Source organism: Dendropsophus ebraccatus, chromosome 1 (assembly GCF_027789765.1).
Source record: "Dendropsophus ebraccatus isolate aDenEbr1 chromosome 1, aDenEbr1.pat, whole genome shotgun sequence".
Lineage (NCBI taxonomy): Eukaryota > Metazoa > Chordata > Amphibia > Anura > Hylidae > Dendropsophus > Dendropsophus ebraccatus.
The window spans coordinates 34,260,622-34,280,260 of record NC_091454.1 but is presented as its reverse complement, the minus strand read 5'-3'; the positions used below and the strand labels follow the sequence as shown (position 1 = coordinate 34,280,260).

General features: G+C 42.9%; 1 protein-coding gene across 1 annotated transcript in view; it reads left to right on the top strand.

Annotated features, from left to right (window-relative positions):
* The window catches only part of ZMAT2 (zinc finger matrin-type 2), a 47,305-nt gene that overhangs the window by 3,864 nt on the left and 23,802 nt on the right, over positions 1 to 19,639 (top strand). The window contains exon 4 of the mRNA XM_069969445.1: positions 15,532 to 15,605. Coding sequence (XP_069825546.1) covers positions 15,532 to 15,605 — 74 coding nt within the window. The remainder of the gene's footprint in view (positions 1 to 15,531; positions 15,606 to 19,639) is intronic.

Sequence of the window (19,639 nt, the reverse complement as noted above, 5' to 3'; positions counted from 1 at the left end):
TTTTATGGTGCGTTTACATGGAACGATTTTTAGAATTTTCGCGATAATGATCGCATTTGAGCGATAATCGGCTTGTGTAAACACAGCGAACCATTAAGCAACGAGCGATAAATCATTCATTGTGATCTTTCAACAAGTTCTCAAATCATCATCTGTCGTTCACTGAAAATTCGCAGATCGCTTCATGTAAGCAGTTTTTCACTGATTCACCCTATGTGTGAGATAGGCTTAAAGCGACTCTGTACCCACAATCTGCCCCCGCCCCAAACCGCTTGTACCTTTGGATAGCTGCTTTTAATTCAAGATCTGTCCTGGGGTCCGTTCGGCAGGCGATGCAGTTATTGTCCTAAAAAACAACTTTTAAACTTGCACCACCCCTCTGTCCCTCCTCCCCACCCTCTTCATCATTAGCAATGCAACTGGAACATTTTCTCCTGTCTGAACATTGCACAGGTGCCTTAACGATTCAGCCCATGTGCCGGGCTGACACAGCTGATGAATAGGAGACAATCTGCCTGGGGCATTCCTAATGATAAGGAGGGCAGGGAGGAGGGACAGAGAGGTTATGCCAGCCTAATGCATACACAATCTAGGCCACTGCCGTTAGGCACAGGGCTGCCAGTTTAAAAGTTTATTTTTTTTAGGACAATGACTGCATCACCTGCTGAACGGACCCCAGGACAGATCTTTGATTAAAAGCAGCTATTCGAAGGTATAAGCAGTTTGGGGGGGGGGGGCAGATTGTGGGTACAGAGTCGCTTTAAGTGATCTCAAAACAGTTGCAATAATTTTTCCAAACAATATATTGTTCTGTCTAAATGCTGATCGTTATAAAAAACACATTGTTACTTCAAAAACATTAATCGTTCCATTGGGTGAATTATTGCACCGTGTAAATGGACCATACATTTGAGGGTCATGTGTTTAGAGGGGTTTTTCCGGGGAAATATTACACTATGCGCTCCGCACAGTTTTCCTAACTGACAATATAAAGGATGTGCTAAAAACAACAACCCTTTATTGTGTACTGTAGGTACATATAATGCATTATCACATGGACCCACATGTGTTAGACTTCAGTGGGTCAGGGACCTAAACCTTAAAGTGGATCTGTTATTAGAAAAAAACGTTTTACATGGTCTGAGTCTAAACGTTCTGACCATGACCAATCAGCGCATTCTACACCTGACACTGTGTCCAGTGACCAGCACAGCCGCATAATGTAAGTAAATGGAACTGTCTAACACAGACACAGAGTGGGGAGAGGAAGCCACGGCAGTGTGTTCATCTTTCTGCTGCTTCTTCTGATCGGTCACAGTGTGAACACTCAGACCCCAACCGATTCAAACTTTTGACAGTTCTCTGTGATATATCAAAAGTTTTCTTTTACTGCTTAACAGCTAGACAGTGCAGTGTCCTCAGTCTAAAACAATTTCCTTTGGCATTGCTGTAGTTGAGTGGTGTTGACTGGCTGCTTACTACTTATTTTTTTAATAACTGGGGCTGTCACAGATAGGTCTAGTTATTAGTCTCCTGAAGAGGCAGGATTGGATTAACTTTTGATTTTGTTATGTAACTCTGATTGCCATGACAATTCGAAAATTATTTGCAGTCTACCCTGGGGAAAAAGGATAAAAAGGATCACAGGGCTGTCTGTTTTTTTTTTTTTAGACTACTGTAAGAGCAACCTTAGTGCAGCTGTAATAGCAACCTGTGTTAAAGTGACACAAAATATAATATTTTAAATATACTAGTATTTAAAAAAAAAAAATGTTGTGAAGTGGAAATAATTGCAAAAGATGCAAAAAAAAGTTTTACTACATACATTACACATTAATTACCCACATATCCACAATGCCCAAAATAATTAATATAACAGGTCATTTAACCCCTTCCCGTCAGTAATCTGTACATATACGTTCCTACTGCACATGCTCCGTGCAGTAGGAATGTGTATATATACGTTCCTGCACTGACGGGGCTTCCTGATGTGAGCGGGACCGATGGAGTGAGAGCGATCCCGCTCACATCAGTGTCCGGGGCCACAGGTAATGAGTCTGCTGCGATCCCGCAGCTCACTCTCATTAACCCCTTAAATGCCGTGATCTACCGATCTATCGCTGCGTTTAAGGTGTTCAATGACAGATCAAGCATCTGTCACTGAGTGATCAAGACCCCCGCAGCCGTGCTTCGGGGGTCCCGTTCGCATGTGCCGACAGCTCCTTACCTTCGTCCTGTCGGATGGACGATCCATGTATAGAGCCTGCTCTCAGGCAGGCTCTATGCATAGATCGCTGATAACACTGATCTATGCTATGCTATGGCATAGCATAGATCATAATATGCAATCTAATGATTGCATATTTTACAGTGAATAAAAGTGAAAAAGAAAAAGTGTAATAAGTTAAAACGTGTAAAAAAAAAAAACCCTTATAAACCCCCTCCCAATAAAAGTTTAAAAGACCCCCTTGCCCATTATAAAAATGAAAATATAAATAAACATATTACATATCGTAGTGTGCGGAATTGTCCGATCTATTAAAATATAACATTATTGTTCCCACACGGTGAACGGTGTAAGTAGGGAAAAAAATACGCACCAGGATTGCTGACTTTATTCAATTATATATCACAAAAAAATAAAGCAATCACAATTTTTCTGTTACACCAATACGATATTAATAAAAACCAGACATCATGGGGCAAAAAATTACACCTTAACCAGCCCTGTAGGTGGAAAAATAAAAGCGCTATGACTCTTAGAAGGCGGGGAGGAACATTGCATTAATCTTGACCCGGACTTTTGTGCGTCAAAGGGCTTTGTCTTGAAGGGGTTAAAGTGTCACTGTTTGAAAAAACTTTTGACTTTTCAAAAGTTTTGATCAGTCCAGGTCTGAGTGTTCTTTATGTAACTCAGAATGAAAGCTATGAGGCCGATTCTTTTCACTAACAGAGCGGGGAGCGAACCACAGCAGAGCGATCCCCTCCCCTCTTGTACTCATGATCGGTCAGGGTCTGAACGCGGTCGTCTCTGACCTGCCAAAAGTGGGCTGCTAAAATACAGAGGCAAAACCAGAAAAATGTCCCTAGTTGAAAGGTTGTTCAGACTATCTTTCTTTTTTTTTTTTTTTTTTTAATATTTGAATAATTAAAATAAAAAAAAAATGACACACCCCTTTATCATGGGCATGTGACGTCACGTCAACGATCATTGGCTAAGATGGGACATTGCTGTGTAATACTACTACTAACAAGTGGAGATTGTCTAGAGCAAAGAACATCTTTCATATCACAAACTTTCTTATGGTGGAGGGTCTTGTCGTTTTGGTGGGATTACAGTAGAGGACTTGGGGCCTCCGTGAAGAAGCTTTTCTGGGATGGGAAGCTAGGAACCTGTCATCACTTTATGCAGCCTGAACCGCATGTCATTGGTGCGGACCACCCCAGTGTCTTTAGGTTCAGGCAGCATGAAGGTAATGGCAGGTTCATTTTAATTACTCCTATGCTTCCTTTACGTATAGACATCAGGGGCATTTATTTGGAATTACCAGAGCTTACTAGGTTATGAATGCTTGGCTATGATTGGTTGCTTTGGGCTAATTACATATTTTTTTTCATGTGAAAATCTGGGCCAATACTTTTCACTTTCAGTAGTCATCCTGGTACCAAATAATACTGTAACGTAAGGGATTATTGTAAGAACACACTTGTTCAGTTGCCTCATATTAAAATTGGGCAATATGGCACCGTGTTTGGACCTGCCGTTGGTATGAAACTTTGTAAAAAAAAAAATGATGTTGAGGTGTCTTAGTCTGAGTAAGTATATAAAACCCAGTGATAATACTAAGACCTCATTCACACGTCCGTAGTTGGGACCAATGCATTGCAATGACTCAGTTGACACGTTTGTATGAGGTTATGATCCATACATCAAAAAAAGGACCCATCCTAGTGCTGACCTGCAATTGCGGCATAGATCACTGTCTTTAATGCAGAGGTCTGTGAATTGTGAACCACTGAAGAGTCACATCTGTAGTGTGGTTCGCAATTACAGGCTGCATTACGGATATGTGAATGAGGCCTAAATACTCCAGACAAGATCCTACATGACATATATTACTGCTGCAAAGTGTAAAAACTGTAATTACTACAAACGCAAGAAACACACACTGTAGCAGGCTAAAGGCTATGGGGGAGATTTATCAAACATGGTGTAAAGTGAAACGGGCTCAGTTGCCCCTAGCAACCAATCAGATTCCACCTTTCATTTTCCAAAGAGTCTGTGAGGAATGAGAAGTGGAAGCTGATTGGTTGCTAGGGGCACTATACACCATGTTTGATAAATCTCCCCTATGTGCATCTTTGCAGGAATCTTGTTTCCTTTGTCCAACACATCTAAAAAGATAGAATTTTACAAATAATTTTAAAGGCATCCTCCCGTTACACAGCGGCTGTGTAGACTTATGTGCACTACTACACTGATGCCTCATGTAACTAACCATAGACAGTCATGTTTCCCTCTTCCTCTGCTCTCTTCTGCACGTTCTGTTTTCTGAAAAGGCTTCTAAGCTTTGTTTTCCCCAGAAACCACAACTTGCACAGCTATATCAGAGTGGGAGGAGACGCCGACACACAGGCTTAAAGCACTGAGAGAATAGAAAAGGAGCGAGCATGCTTCACAGGCCCCCCACCGAGCGCTCTCCACATTCACGTGTCACAGAAAACGTCTTAAAAATCAATATCATAAAATAAAAGAATCCGTGTATAAATCAGCCGACTGCATACTGCAAAATAAAAGATGTAATAAAATATTTATATATATTTTTAAAGAAATAATTATATACTGATATAATGATTGTGTACAGGTGATTATTTATTTTTATTTTTCCCTCCCCAAATGTCATTTGTGTATCTTAATCCAAGTGGCTGCTTATAAATAAGTTCTGTATGGTTTTGCAGCTCAGTACCATTGAAGTAAATGGAGCAGAGTTCTAATACCTCACGCACCCTGAGCACAGAAGTGGTGTTGTTTTTGGAAGAAAGCTGCTATATTCTAATATGCAAAAAAACAACACTTTTTTGCATATTTAATTTTTTTTAGGACTCTTGAGTACGTATTTTTTTTTTTTTTTTTGCTGATCTCTCTGAGCTCAGTGACTGTTGTGTTTTGCTGGTCTACTATTCATTGCCCCCTGTTAGCCAGAATCCTAATCCACCCTGACGAGGGGCAATACCCCAAAACAGCTTTCTGTGGATGGATGCTTGGCTTAGTTATTTTCCTTGTCATGTCAAAATACTCGCAACTAACATAGACTCTGACATTAAAGGGGCCACCCTGATATTTCCCTATTTGCGTCCTAATACCACAACCAAGTGGGACTTAAGGGGCTACGTATCAGGGTGGTTGGGTGGTCTCCTCACTGGGAGGCACCCCTTAGCATCCAGTATCGGCATCCACTGACTTTAATTTTGATGACCCATTCCCCCCCCCCCCCCGTCATGTACTTTATATTTTCGTGAAACTCCAATACACAGTGGGCCTAAATAAAAAAACTTGGACAAAGTCGCGGGCCAACCTTTGGAGCATGCAAGCAGCATTTCTGGCCCTTTCATAGCAGCGCTTCTGACACTTTTCAGAGCTGTGTGTGTCACCCATTGCTTGGGTGTAAATCCCCACAATAGTGCCTCACATGGTAATAGTGCACCATGCAGTCCCCACAATAGTGTACCATATAGTAGCTAGCCCCCCGAACAGTAGAGGCCCACACAGTAGCCCTGCTCCCCACAGCAGTATCTCATTAGTTACGCTGGCCGGCTCAACATTCAAAGAAAATGTCACCCAATGCACCTTCGGTTCACCTGGACTCTCTACTTTCCCTCTGACCACATGGTTAATCCGCTTCTCTGGTGCCAGTAAGGGCTACCTCCTGCTGTGGACTCCTGACACTCCAGGGTTACCGCAGATCCTGCTCAGCTCTCTGTCCAGATGTAGGTCCACTTTACCTCCCGTTTTCGCTCTCGGCTCAGCCACATCTCACACCACACTGGGTAGCGCTACCATACCTACTGCTTCATAGCTTTTCAAGTAGAGTGTGACCATCAGCTGTGTCGCGTCTCCGCACAGGCAGCGTAGTGACATCATCCACTCCCTTCCTGTGCTAGGCACGTTCTAGGCCGCAGGTTTGAAAGCTGTTAAACCTGCGGTCTAGAAGTTAGGACATTGCAACAGATTATAATTTGAGGGGTCCGAATGACCGCCCATGTTATAATCTGTCAGTGGGCCAGCTCTAGGAAATGTATTGATCTCCTTGCTGATCTCCAATGGCACCGCCGATCTCTATAACATGCCTGTTATAGAACATACAATTCACAGCTTGCTGTGATGAGAGCAGGGACCAGAGCTTAGACCAGGGCTGTGGAGTCGGTAAGCCGCAGCTCCAACTCCGACTCCTGCTCCTTCATAAATGGCCAGTCATATACCAGGGGAGTTATTTATCACACTGGCTCAGCAGCTTCTCCCTAATGTCCTACATGATCCTGGGGTGACTTCTGAGTAAATAAAGGAATACTGTATATAAAGCAGATTCTCCTGTGTGTGCAGTGGATGCAGCCAGTCTCCAGCCTCCATGTCCTGAACTACTCACAATTAGACTAGATGGAGCAGGTGGTCTTTACCTGCTGACAGTCTTCTATGTTTCTAACTAAATATTCACCATACTTAAAGAAACACTGCTAACAATGCTAGATACCTGTAATATACAGGTCAGCCATAGTGATATAGAGAGGGGTCACACATAGTGATATAGAAGGTCACTGTGGGGGCATGCAATAGCGCGCGCACACACACAGCCTGCTGCAGCCATAGCACACACACAGCTTGCTACAGCCATGGCGCACACCACACACACACGCATATACTCGGCTTGCTGCGGCCATAGCACACACACAGCCTGCTGCGGCCATAGCACACACACACACACACACACAGCCTGCTGCGGCCATAGCACACACACACACACACACACACACAGCCTGCTGCGGCCATAGCACACACACACACACACACACACACACAAACTGCTGCGGCCATAGCATACACACACACAGCCTGCTGCAGCCATAGCATACACACACAGCCTGCTGCGGCCATAGCGCGCGCACACACACACACACACACACACACACACAGCCTGCTGCAGCCATAGCATACACACACACAGCCTGCTGCAGCCATAGCATACACACACACAGCCTGCTGCAGCCATAGCATACACACACACAGCCTGCTGCAGCCATAGCATACACACACACAGCCTGCTGCAGCCATAGCATACACACACACAGCCTGCTGCAGCCATAGCATACACACACACAGCCTGCTGCAGCCATAGAAGAAACACTGAAGAAAAACACACAATCTTCTCCCAGAGAGAAAACGCCACACTGAGGACAGAGGTTACTGCTACACTACTTATGTCTTCTCCTCCTGTATATTACACAGGATATCTTCATATTACACTGCTGCTCATATACAATCATCCAGCATCCAGGAAGAGAACAGCACAGATCTCCCCCCCACTCAATGGACTCTTTCAGCTCAGAAACAAACTGCCAAATAGTGACCGACAACTTTTCCATGACCACCCTTATGTAATGGGGCCAGTGTCCTATTACTGATATATTCCCTGACCCCACCCTTATGTAATAGGGCCAGTATCCTATTACAATGTTGCTCATAATATATATTCATGAGCAAAACTTGTAAAATTCATAGCACAATTCAATTCTACATTTTCGGAGTCGGTACATTTTTTTCCGACTCCAGCCAAAACTAGCTCCAACTCCACGACTCCAACTCCACAGCCCTGGCTTAGACAGTGTCCCAGTTTCTGAGACTCTCATTGGTCGCCCCTTACTGCTTCCACTGTTGCCCCTTACTGCTGCTATTTAATGACCTGCTAGAAACCCCCCCCCCCCCCCCCATAAATAGCATCCCCCTGAATGTTACTACCCCCCATATATTCATCCTCCCCTCTGTAATTCATTGATCCCTCAACTTCCAATGGCCTCAAGATACAATATTTTCAACATACAGTGTTCCTTTCTGGACTATCGTAACTTAACTCAACATACAATGCTATACAGACAATCCAGATCTGCGGAACATGTAAAAAAAGAAATCTAGCGGACTTGCTGTATCCATATTAGTTAGCTGCTTATTTTCCTTTAAATTTTCTTTTTTTTCCCCTCATTTTGGTGGATTTAGAACCAGTTTTCCATAGAGTTTTGGTCTCAACATACGATGGTTTCAACATACAATGGTCATCCTGGAACCAATTAATATCATATGTTGAGGGATCACTGTATAGAAAAACACAACTTAGAACTATTGTGCCCCAGTATACTATACTGTGCTGCAGTCAGGAAGTAAAAGATGGACCCGGCACTAAATGAGGAATTGAGGCTTCACCTTCCTTTTGCATCTGTCTCTATATAGAAATGTGCATTAGTTTAGTTAATTTTGCCTAAGGGCAAAGCTTACTGGCTTTATTGTGTATAGAACAATGGATTGGAAGTGGTGGGGTCAAGGGCGGTTAAATCCACATAAATACTGACCATGAAGATACTGTTAGTTGCTGGCATCACTAGTAAGAAAATACAATGATGTTTATAATGTGCACTTAAGCTAGAAATCGTAGCTTTTCCTCTATAGGATCAAGTATACTGGTGATCAATAAGTGCATTTTCATTGGCTGCCTGCAACTCGGTGACAGTATCGATGAGACAATATGCCACAAAGACTTTGACTTGTTTTCTAAAACGAAAGCGTGCAGCACTTGGTCACATCCTTGAATTTCTGTAATTCTAATGTCCAATATAATGCTTCATCTGGTGAGAATAAATTAGAAACAAAAGTTTATTCATGGTTGAGAACAAAGAAAGCAAACAGTCCTGCTAGTATAGTACACAAAAAGCCAAGAGGATCTAAACTGTGGCATATACAGCATGAAAAAAAAGTAGCAGGAAACGTTGCTTAAAGGGGAAAAAAAAAAAAAAATCTCCCAATGCTCATCAGTTATAGTTTCTATCCACTATTGTAGCTCTGGTATATCTCTTTATTGCTATGAAGGGGGTGGGGTGGTCAATGCTGCCTTTTTCTTTTTTTATATTTTATTGACCGCTTTTAAAAACAGCAAGTATCCGAATAGGTGTAGATACAGTTTCAAGATTTAGAAAGCCCAGATCTCGTAGTATATTGGGGAAAAGTTGGCGAGGTAAAGCTAATATAGAAATCGAAGAGCATCATTAACTAGACATAAATGCAATGTCTAGGATCAGAAATCATCCTAAAGTGCCAAGGTAGCCGACCCTTCTGGTTAAGCAGCCTTAAGTATGCCCTCAAGCCTTTACATTACTATTTACTATATGAAAATGAGTCATCCACGCTCGTCTCTCCTCCCCGGCTCAAAGCGGTACACATAAGTCTCCACTTACTGAGAAATGATTTGGTGATCGCCACTTTGTGCAGCGTATTGATTTTGTCTATGAGAAGAGGATGCTTAAGAGTACTGCTGATTTCCTCCATCGTCCGCATAGGGTCCTTTAGCTGGCGGCTTAATACATGTCTTGACCACTATTAATACCGTGACATAGACACCTTTAGTGACTATTACGTTTGGGTCAAGGGAACCTGGTGTAGATTAGGTATAATAGAAAAGGGTCCACATCAGTATGTCACAGCCAAGTTGGCCTACCACCAACCACAATTACTCCTTTAGGACTACCATCCCCACTGCACCAATTTTCCCCTGGCCGGCTGCTCTACTGATATCCATCAGAAGGGGCAGATCAGTGTGCAGGGGGCAGTAGTCCCACTCGGTGCACTAAAACACCTAATTAGCATAATAACTATAAAAAAAAAAACTTGCCTTCATCCTATAACAAGCTTGGCTTCATCCTCGGTGCCCTGTGTGTACACCACTGATTAGCAATACGCTGTTGGAAATCCTGAATCAACTGAACTACCATGTGGGTTTTCTATTGAAATCAATGGGTCTGTTGTGGCACACAATACATGCCCAAATCTATGTTAATAGAAAATGATAAAAAAAGCCTTCTGTATTCAGCCTATGACTCCACAATCCACTATAGCTGTACAGAACAGAATTTACAGCACCATAGGGATTTCTATGCTGTAAATTTTGTGCAGTAGAGGTGCGGGGTCTCCGGCTGTTACTAGATGTTACATCTTGGACGGATAAACATGGTTACAGTATGTCTGCCGGAATCAGGCCTAACTTAGCAGTAGGTCTATTTTATTCTTGCCGCTCTTTGCGGCTTCTTCTGTTTTCTTGTATTGTGTATTCATTTGGCAGGGTTCATTCAGTTTGTCATCTGTAAAGAACTCGAATTGACGTTTCCAACAGATGAGTTCTATATGTAAAAAAAAACAAAAAAAATACTACTTTTTATTGTCTTTATTTCCATCTGACAGTAGCACCAGGTCACCGATGCTGACCATGCTATAACATGGGTGACTTGTTGGACACCTGCTTCTTTATCCATTCTAGATGTTCTCCCGAAGTATACGGGACTAATAACACCATTTAATTAAATAGTATTTTTGGAAGATTAAGGAAGAACTAGGTTTAGTGTCACTAAAGCTAGCGTGGAAATATCTCAACATGACGGCGCTAGCGGCTTTAGTGATAGTATTAGTAACTTATTAAAATTAAAGCTTTTGGAAATGATCTTTTAATTAAAGAAGGGAAAATGTTGTCCCTGTTCGCTTCAGACCGCTGCCAGTCGCATGAAGGACATGGCGAGGTGCATCTCCAATCAAAAATTACCGAATAATAGAAGATGGTCGTCTTTTGCTAAGGGTGTTTTCAAGGAGTTTTCTATGTTAATCCCAAGTGATCGACTGTAAGGAGGAATCCAGCATCCCAGTTCACTTCCTCTGCAGGTGAAACAAAGAATTACATAGAACCTGTTAAAGTCCGTAGGCTGTCATTGTAATGCACTGACCTGTTGGGCCCTCTAGACCAGATTTTTCACAACTTGTGGATCTGCAGCTGTTGCAAACTACAATTCCCAGCATGCCCTAACAGAAGAGGTCTTTGTTTTAGGTAATAAGGATCAACGTCTCTGCAGACCAGTGGTGAATGTTTCTATGACAGTACGTTGTATATAGTTTTGGAGGGGTTTGAGGCACACATGTGAAGAGAGTCATAAGCTTTAGTCCATGTATCTCTTAGAAAATTCCCTTTATAAACTTTAGTTCTGAGTAGGGCTGAGCGATTAATTGAATTCATTCGATTAATTTGCCCAGAACTTGGGAATAAATTAGATTTTTATTTTTTTTTTGTAATCATTGGAAAAAAATCATTTGATGCGGGAGGGAGACGTGTTGGTGGCGGCCTCCAGCTGCTGAAGCAATGCCTGGGTAAGGAGAGCGCTCAGCAGCGTCCCTTTGTCCCCGCTCTTGACCCGTACAGTACACGCACTGTCCTCCCAGCCACATGTGGAAGTCCCCGGTTTCTGGAAGAGGAGGCCACAGGGACATGGTGACTGAAGCAAAGATGGTAGCATCACTTCAATTACAGGACCTGTACAGCAGGATTGAGGGTCTGCACTGTGCCCGGTCCTGCTGTACTCCTCCAGTAACTGCAGAGACGCCACCATCTCTGCCCCGGTCACCCTATCCCACAGTCCTTGTGGCCTCCTCCTCCAGAGACCGGGGACCTCCGTGTTTGTCCGGGAGGGGAACGTGTTTGTCCAGGGTGAAAGGAGGAGGAGGTGTATACCAGGTATTTGCCCTCTTGCCCCAGTCACCCTATCCTGCAGTCCCTGTGGCCGCCTCCTCCAGAGACCGGGGACCTCTATTTGTCCGGGAGGGGAACGTGTGTGTCCGGGGTGAAAGGAGGAGGAGGGGTATGCCTGGTATGTGCCCGTCTGCCCCAGTTTTCAAGGTTTCATTGGACCCCATGACTTTTAGCAATGCCCTGCCCCTCATCTGTTCCTTTACTACTACTTCTACAACCCTTATCCACTATACCTCCACCACTATACCCTATGTAGATGGAGGCACAAAGAAAATCTCCTATAGTATGTGGGGGCAGAGAGTGGCACATATTTGGCAAAACTACTTATATGGGGCACAGAGGAGGCTTGTCTACTACATGGAGGCACAAAGGGGGCTTGTCTACTACATGGGGGCACAGGGGGAGCACTTACACAACTGTTACAATTGTCTCAAATGTCATTAAGGGTACAAACCCACTTGACGTATTTGCTGCTTGAATCAGTCTTAAAAATAAGCAGGCAAAACGCAGGTTGGCTTTATACAATTGTTCTGTGTTAAAATACGCAATTGCGTATTTTTGAAGCATGAAGCTACATACGTTTTTCACACAGCTTGTTAACAACTGATGCTTTGCTAACAACAAGCTTCATGCTTCAAAAATACGCAATTGCTTTTTTTAACGCAGAACAATCGTATAAAGCCAACCTGCGTTTTGCCTGCTTATTTTTAAGACTGATTCACGCAGCAAATACGTCAAGTGGGTTTGTACCCTAAGGGTATAAACCCACACACCGTATATGCAGCGTATTTACTGCTGCGATACGCAGCAAACTCGCAGCAAAATCGCAGCAGATTAGTTCTAAATAACTGAACACAGCATCAAATCTGTACCAACAAATCTGCTGCGTATTTGTTGCATATCTGCTGCATATACGGTGTGTGGGTTTATACCCTAAAATAGTATCTGACGCTGCAAGGAGAAAAATCGAGATTTTAAATTAAGGAGTCCAATTTAAAAAAAAAAAAAATTTTCTTTTTTGGCCATATCGCCCAGCCTTAGTTCTGAGTATCTTCCTCTGGCTTGACAGCAATATGGGAGAGCAGTTGCGAGACAAAAGAATGTGCTATAATAATAGAGAGGGCATAGATCTATGGTGCTATAGATCTATTGGGAAGGATTTAAAGCTTTTTGGTATAGGCAAACCCAGAACAAACGCTCTGTGACTGTGTAATAGGGCCCGCTGTGGCCCCCTTTCTCCCTGCCCTTCACACTGTGCTTAGATCTATTGTCATGAACGGTGCTCTTTAAGAAAGTATGGGAATGAACCTTGCGGCCCGTACATGCATTTCTCTTTTTATGGGCACTGTAAGTTAAAGAATAGTACAGGTTGTGAAGTCACAGAGTTTCCAGCTGCTCTTATTATATTACAGTCATATTTTGGGGATATTAAAAGGATGACTTTGCTTTTTATTGCACCAGACTGTGCAGTGTGCATAGACTGATTTGTATTTCTTTCTCCTATAGAAGAATACTTGGTGCTCTTTAGTAGTGGCCGCTGACCCACAACTAATAAAAATCTATTGATTCACTCGAGAAGACACGGTTGTCCAAATATCAAACAGAAAGTAAATAGCTTATATGGAGGGTGCGAGCCGCGTGCCTGGTATTTTGCTGCACTGGAAAACATCATTTAGAATGTTTCATAGTTATGGGATTTGGGCATTCTTTATTGAGCAAAATACCAGGTTGTGACCTCTTCACTCTTTACAAAGGGCTTTGGAGAGCCGCAGCTTGTAATGGAGCCAGCGCATTATCTATGTGTTCTCATATCACAGCTGGACAGGTAGTAGGTGCAGGAATAAGCAAGTAGCTATGGCTGCTGGGCAGTGTACACTACTATCTGAGTGCTAGCCTTCTATGGGGGCTTCATGAAAAGATTTCAATGTCCCTAATGATATGATGAGGCTTTGCAAGTTACTTCAAGTGCAAAAGGAAGAAGACTGTCCTTTTTATAAGTAATTGTCCAACGATTTAAAGTGACTCTGTACCCACAATCTGACCCCCCCCCCCCCCCCCCCCCCCCAAACTACTTGTACCTTCAGATAGCTGCTTTTAATCCAAGATTTGTCCTGTGATCCGTTCGGCAGGTGATGCAGTTATTGTCCTAAAAAAATACTTTTAAACTTGAAGCCCCGTGCCAAACGGGAGTATCTGTGCCCTAACTTTGCACAACCTCTCTGTCCCTCCTCCCCACCCTCTTCATCATTAGGAATGCAGATTGCTTCCTATTCCCCACCTGTGTTCGCCCAGCACATGGGCTGGATCATTAAAGAGGACCTGTCACCCCGGGTGCCAAGGTTACAGGCTCCTGACCCCCTGCTAGAGCCCCTCATACTTACTTGATCGCCCTGGGTCCCGCTTCTTTGGCCGGTCCCGGGACTGAGATATCCCCGCGGAAAAACTCGTGAGTTCGACGCTCCGTTCATTCTCTATGAGATTTGGACTTATCTCAGCAGCGCGCGCCGGGATTCCGTCACTCACCCACAACCCTTTTCCCATCATCCCCCCCCCACCCCACCCCCTGCCTCAAGCGGATTCTGCTATCCGCCCAGAGAATTGACATTTCAAGTCAAGATTTCCAGATTTCCGTAGTGTGCAGGGGCTCTTACTGGATTAAAGACCTTGGATGAAATTTTTATGTGGTATTCTTTCTTGCCGAGACCAACCTAAAATAGGGAGTCCTACAGGGGTTGGAGGTGGGGTGTGAGTATGCAAGTTAGCTCTATGTACTCTAGAATCAAGAAATACCTATTTGTTTTAAAGCTCATGCCCTTCATGGGTGTTAAGCTTGGTATTGGTTGGTTGGGTGAAAGACCTTACTTGAAACTGCTGGGTGGCATTTAAAAGTCACATGTTGGTGAGATTAGACTACATGCAGTGTTTTGTTTGTAGTCTGTAACCATAGAGACACAGGTCTGCATATGAACTGTATGCGCAAAACAGTGGGAAATCTAAGTGCATTTGTCTTAGATTATAGTTTGATATACTGAAATGGAGGTTCCACAATTATAGATTACCCTCATATTACTTCTGTATCTAAATATTACTGTTACATACTTTTTATAGAGCCTACGGGTGTCGTTTTATTTAGTTTTCGTCCGTCCATGTGATGTGTCCAGTGCCAGTGGTTACACTTGCTCAGTCTCTTTGCAATACAAGATCAACTCTGCTACATCTAAGGTACATTAGATAAATCCCAGCAGCCATTTTGCTTTGTTATGGCCACAAATGGGCGAAAATACATAATCCATTTGCAGCACATCTAATGCCAAAATGTACATCCTGTAGATTTCAGATCTGCACCACATGCCGAAACGTCCATGCTGAGTATGACAGAGATTTTTATATTCCGAATCACTTTTTGGCATGGAAATTTGCCTACAAAAGTCTTCTCCATGTGACACTTAGAGGTTTGCAGCTGATACCCCATTGTACAGGATTAATTTCTTATGATTTCTCCTGAGAGTTTGTAGCCTAGGGCTCTGTTAATATTAGCATTAATAGTATTCATCCAAGTTTCCCTTTATTGTTTTGAAAATTATAATGACTTTATAAAAGTATTGAACCACATTGGGCCCTATTAAAGTCACTGAAGTCTGTTGGGGTTCATCAGTATCTGTTATAAACTAAAGGCATGTCAATATGATTTTTTTTTGCTTTTCAGATATTACTGCAATGTCTGTGACTGTGTAGTGAAAGATTCCATCAACTTCTTGGACCACATCAATGGCAAAAAACGTAAGTCAACCAAATACATAATTTATTATTATTTTTTTTTAAAACCTTTGCTGTATTCCCTACTTTGTCCTGCAGGTGGCAGCAGTGTCTTCTGACATCTATAAATGACCAGTCAGCTAGAGAACTGCCTGATGTTTTCACAGTCAGTTTCTTTCTGTATCATGCAGACTCTGACCATTGCACGCATGACTCCTGGGCTTTGTGCCTCGCCCTTTTTATACTGTCTCTGCATCAACTTGCATTACATATTTCCTACAGGGAACAATGAAGTTAACTGGATAGGTTGGAAAACTACAGCTGAGCTTTTATAACACTTGATATAATAGATTATTCATTGAACCGTCACTACTGTTTATAGTGAACTGACATTGAACTTTTTGGTGCAAGCCACTTTTATGATGCGGATAGCAAATAGCTTTCTGTGCAACCCCTTCCTAATGTTTGTCTGTGCCCCCTTAGCTTCAGTGAAGGACCGGTACAACTACTGCTATAACTTATGTTATGTTTACATGTATTGTATGCACTGCAGATTTTATGCTGTGAATTTGATACTGTGTAAAACAATATAAATAAATCTGGGTACACAGCATAAAATCTGCATTGTACACAGTAAGTTGGACCATACCCTTAAAGTTAGAATTTCAAAAGCCTGTAGGACTGGGGCACTTGTGCAGTAGATGTGAAACAGAGGGCACAGGGAACTTTCTTAAATAGTACTGGTTATCATAAATAACATTTGACGTGTCAAAGTTATTGAGCACAGTGCGTCTCACTCCTGACACCCCCTGTGATCAGGAGACCTAGCCGGGGAGAGATCACAGCTGCGCCATCTACTTTCTGGCTGTATCTCCTTCACAGCTTATTCCGACAGTGTCTATGAGACTACATGGTCGGAATTGGTGGCCGGCCAGGAAGTAGATGCTTCCACGTTCTCTCTCCAGCTAGATTTCCTGATCACAGTGGTCTCAGCAGTGAGAAGCACTGTAATCACTAACTTTTTGATGACCGTTACTCTTTAAGAATGGTCCTTGTGCCTTCTGCTTCTCATGTAATAGGGCCCTGCACAATTACCACAGGCTTTTGAAATGATACATTTAAAGTGATTGAAACCCCGTTTCCATAAAAAGTTTTTAGCACCGTTCTTAAGCTTATATTGTGGACATTTCATATCTTACCATATAAAGGATTTCTTAGAGGTCTCTGCACTCAAAAATGCATGTTATTGTTGGTGGACAGTGCTGTAGGGGCGATGCTTAAAGGGGTAGTGTGGCGTTTAAAAATTATTTACTAAATAACACATTACAAAGTTATACAACTTTGTAATGGGTGTTATGTTAGTAAATGGCCCCCTTCCCCGTGTCCCCCCCCCCCCGGAAGTGTGGTGCAGTATACTCACCAGATTATGGTCGAACGACGTCCTCATCTGCGCCATAGCCCCACCTCTCCACGTTGTCATCAGCGCCTAGACCTGGGCCGGCCTGGAGGTCTAGGGGCTTAGATGCTGATGTGGACGGGGCAAAGTGGCACAACGGTTGTCAAGCCCTGCCCAGGTGGCACAATCCACCAATGATAAAGAGCATCAAGCACCAAGAAATCTCTATAAAGCAGGTATAAAGACTGCAGAACTTGGGCTTTACAGCTGTGTAGAGAAGTCCTCATACAGAAAGGGGGTGACAGTATCACTTTAAGAGTTTGATCACATGTAGTGTATACAATTTTATGCTGATTTTATGCTGCATTGTATACCCTGATTTATTTATATTGTTTTACACAGCTTCAGATTCACAGCATTAGTTCCACAGCGTGTACAGGACATGGAAGCATAAACGGGCTTTAGCATATTGTAGCCCTGAGAGTTGAGTGTCCTTTGTACACCCTAGTGCCAGGAAGATGACATCTTGCTCAAACAGGCATTCTGTGCCGAAATTGGAGACAGTTTTGGCCAATAAAAGCTGAAAATTCCATTGGTAACTGCTTAGAAAAGCTTTCTATCACTTTTAATGGGAATCCTTGCTGTACTATATTTGGCACAGATTTTTGGCTATGAATAAGTAACACGTCACTTACTCATTCATGGTTAGATAGCCAGGGTGTGGATAAGCACCACTCTACTGTATGCCAAGGATATGCCTCTGATTACCAGTGCGACAAAGCACAGCCATCACTGAGCTCAGGGAGATCAGGGTAAAAGTACTCTCTCAAGAGTCTCCATTGATACATTGCCCCCTATAAATTTAAATATGCAAAAAAGGGGTCTGTGGAGCCTTGTTACAAGTCTCAAAACACAGGAATAGCCAGATATCCCTCCAGGAAAGGAAAGCCTGTTGCCAAGCGGTGCCCCTACCTATGGGGAGATCACCAAAACACTCTGATACATAGCCCTTTAAGTCCCACTTGGTTACGAGTATTGGAACATGAATAGGCAAATACCAGGGTGGCCCCTTTTGCATCAAAGTCAGACTCTGTTGCGTGTACTGCAACGTGATAAGGGTTTCCCAAAGCCAGATATCCATCCGAAGACAGCTGTTTCAGGCTATTTGCCCCTCGTCAGTGTGGAGCAGGATTCTGTCTAACGGGCAATGCAACGTAGACCAACAAAACACTGCAATCACTGAGCTCAGGGAGATCAGTAAAAAAATCAAACAAAGTACTCACTCAAGAGTCTCCATTGATATATTGTCCCTAATGATAAATTTTAAATATGCAAAAAAGGGGTCCGTGGAGCCTCAGTTGCGAGTCTTAAAACACGGGAATAGCCAGGTTTTCAGTGTGGATGCAGTGGCTGAATTTTCATCTTTATTCTGTGTAATCTGCAAAGACTGTAGAGGTTAACTATGTGAACCCCACCCAGGTTGTATACTATACAGTTAATACACGGTCTGGTTCTTTCCCACTACTGGTTGTATTCACATCACATTTATGGCAAAGGTTTTGTGTAACCCCAAAGTTATCCATAAGCACCCAGTCAGCCAACTAATCCCAATAGTTTCACTGTATGCCTCTAGCGTAGCACACATCAAAGCAGTCTATACCTCATGAACTCTTGACACACTTGGCGCGGAATATATGATTGTACGTGGCCACAACTTAAGCAAACCAGACCAGTAGCCTGAAGTGCTAATAAACGGGCACGTGTTGATTTTCTGCTACAACTTTAGTGGGCACCTTTCAGTTTTATTAAAAAAGTCCTGTGAAATTTTTTATTAAAATATTATTTAGACTCCCAAAAGTTATACAAATCCCCAATACACACTTATTACGGGAAATGCATATAAAGTGCTTTTTTCCCTGCACTTAGTACTGCATCAAGGCTTCACTTCCTGGATAATATGGTGATGTCACTTCCTGGGTAAAATGGTGATGTCACGACCCGACTCCCAGAGCTGTGCGGCTGTGGCTGCTGGAGAGGATGATGGCAGGGGGACACTGAGGGACACAGGGCACTGGAGGGACACTGAGCATCCCTCTGCCATCATCCTCTCCAGCAGCCACAGCCCGCACAGCTCTGGGAGTCGGGTTGTGACATAACCATGTTATCCAGGAAGTGACATAACCATGTTATCCAGGAAGTGACATAACCATGTTATCCAGGAAGTGAAGCCTTGATGCAGTAGTAAGTGCAGGGAAAAAAGCACTTTATAAGCATTTCCTGTAATAAGTGTATAATGGGGATTTGTATAACTTTTGGGGGGCAATACAATACTTTAATAAAAAATTTTCACCAGACTTCTCCTTTATGTGGTGTCCCTCTAGGGAGAAACGTCAAGCCTCTAATCTTCTGTGGTGCTCTCACATACTGTATAGGCACTTTATAGCCATGTCTTTTCTTTAAGCCCAACTCCAGAATGAGCAGACCTCCTACATCAATAGTTTAATTTTTTTATATCCTCTTTCATTTTGCATTTTCTATGAAAAGCCTGGAAAAAAAATCACATTTTATTTTCCTTTCCATTTCATGTATGCTAAATATAATTACGCCGTTCCTAAGTTAGTAGCGTGCCACCCACTGCTACAGCGGAGGAATGATTTCTGTA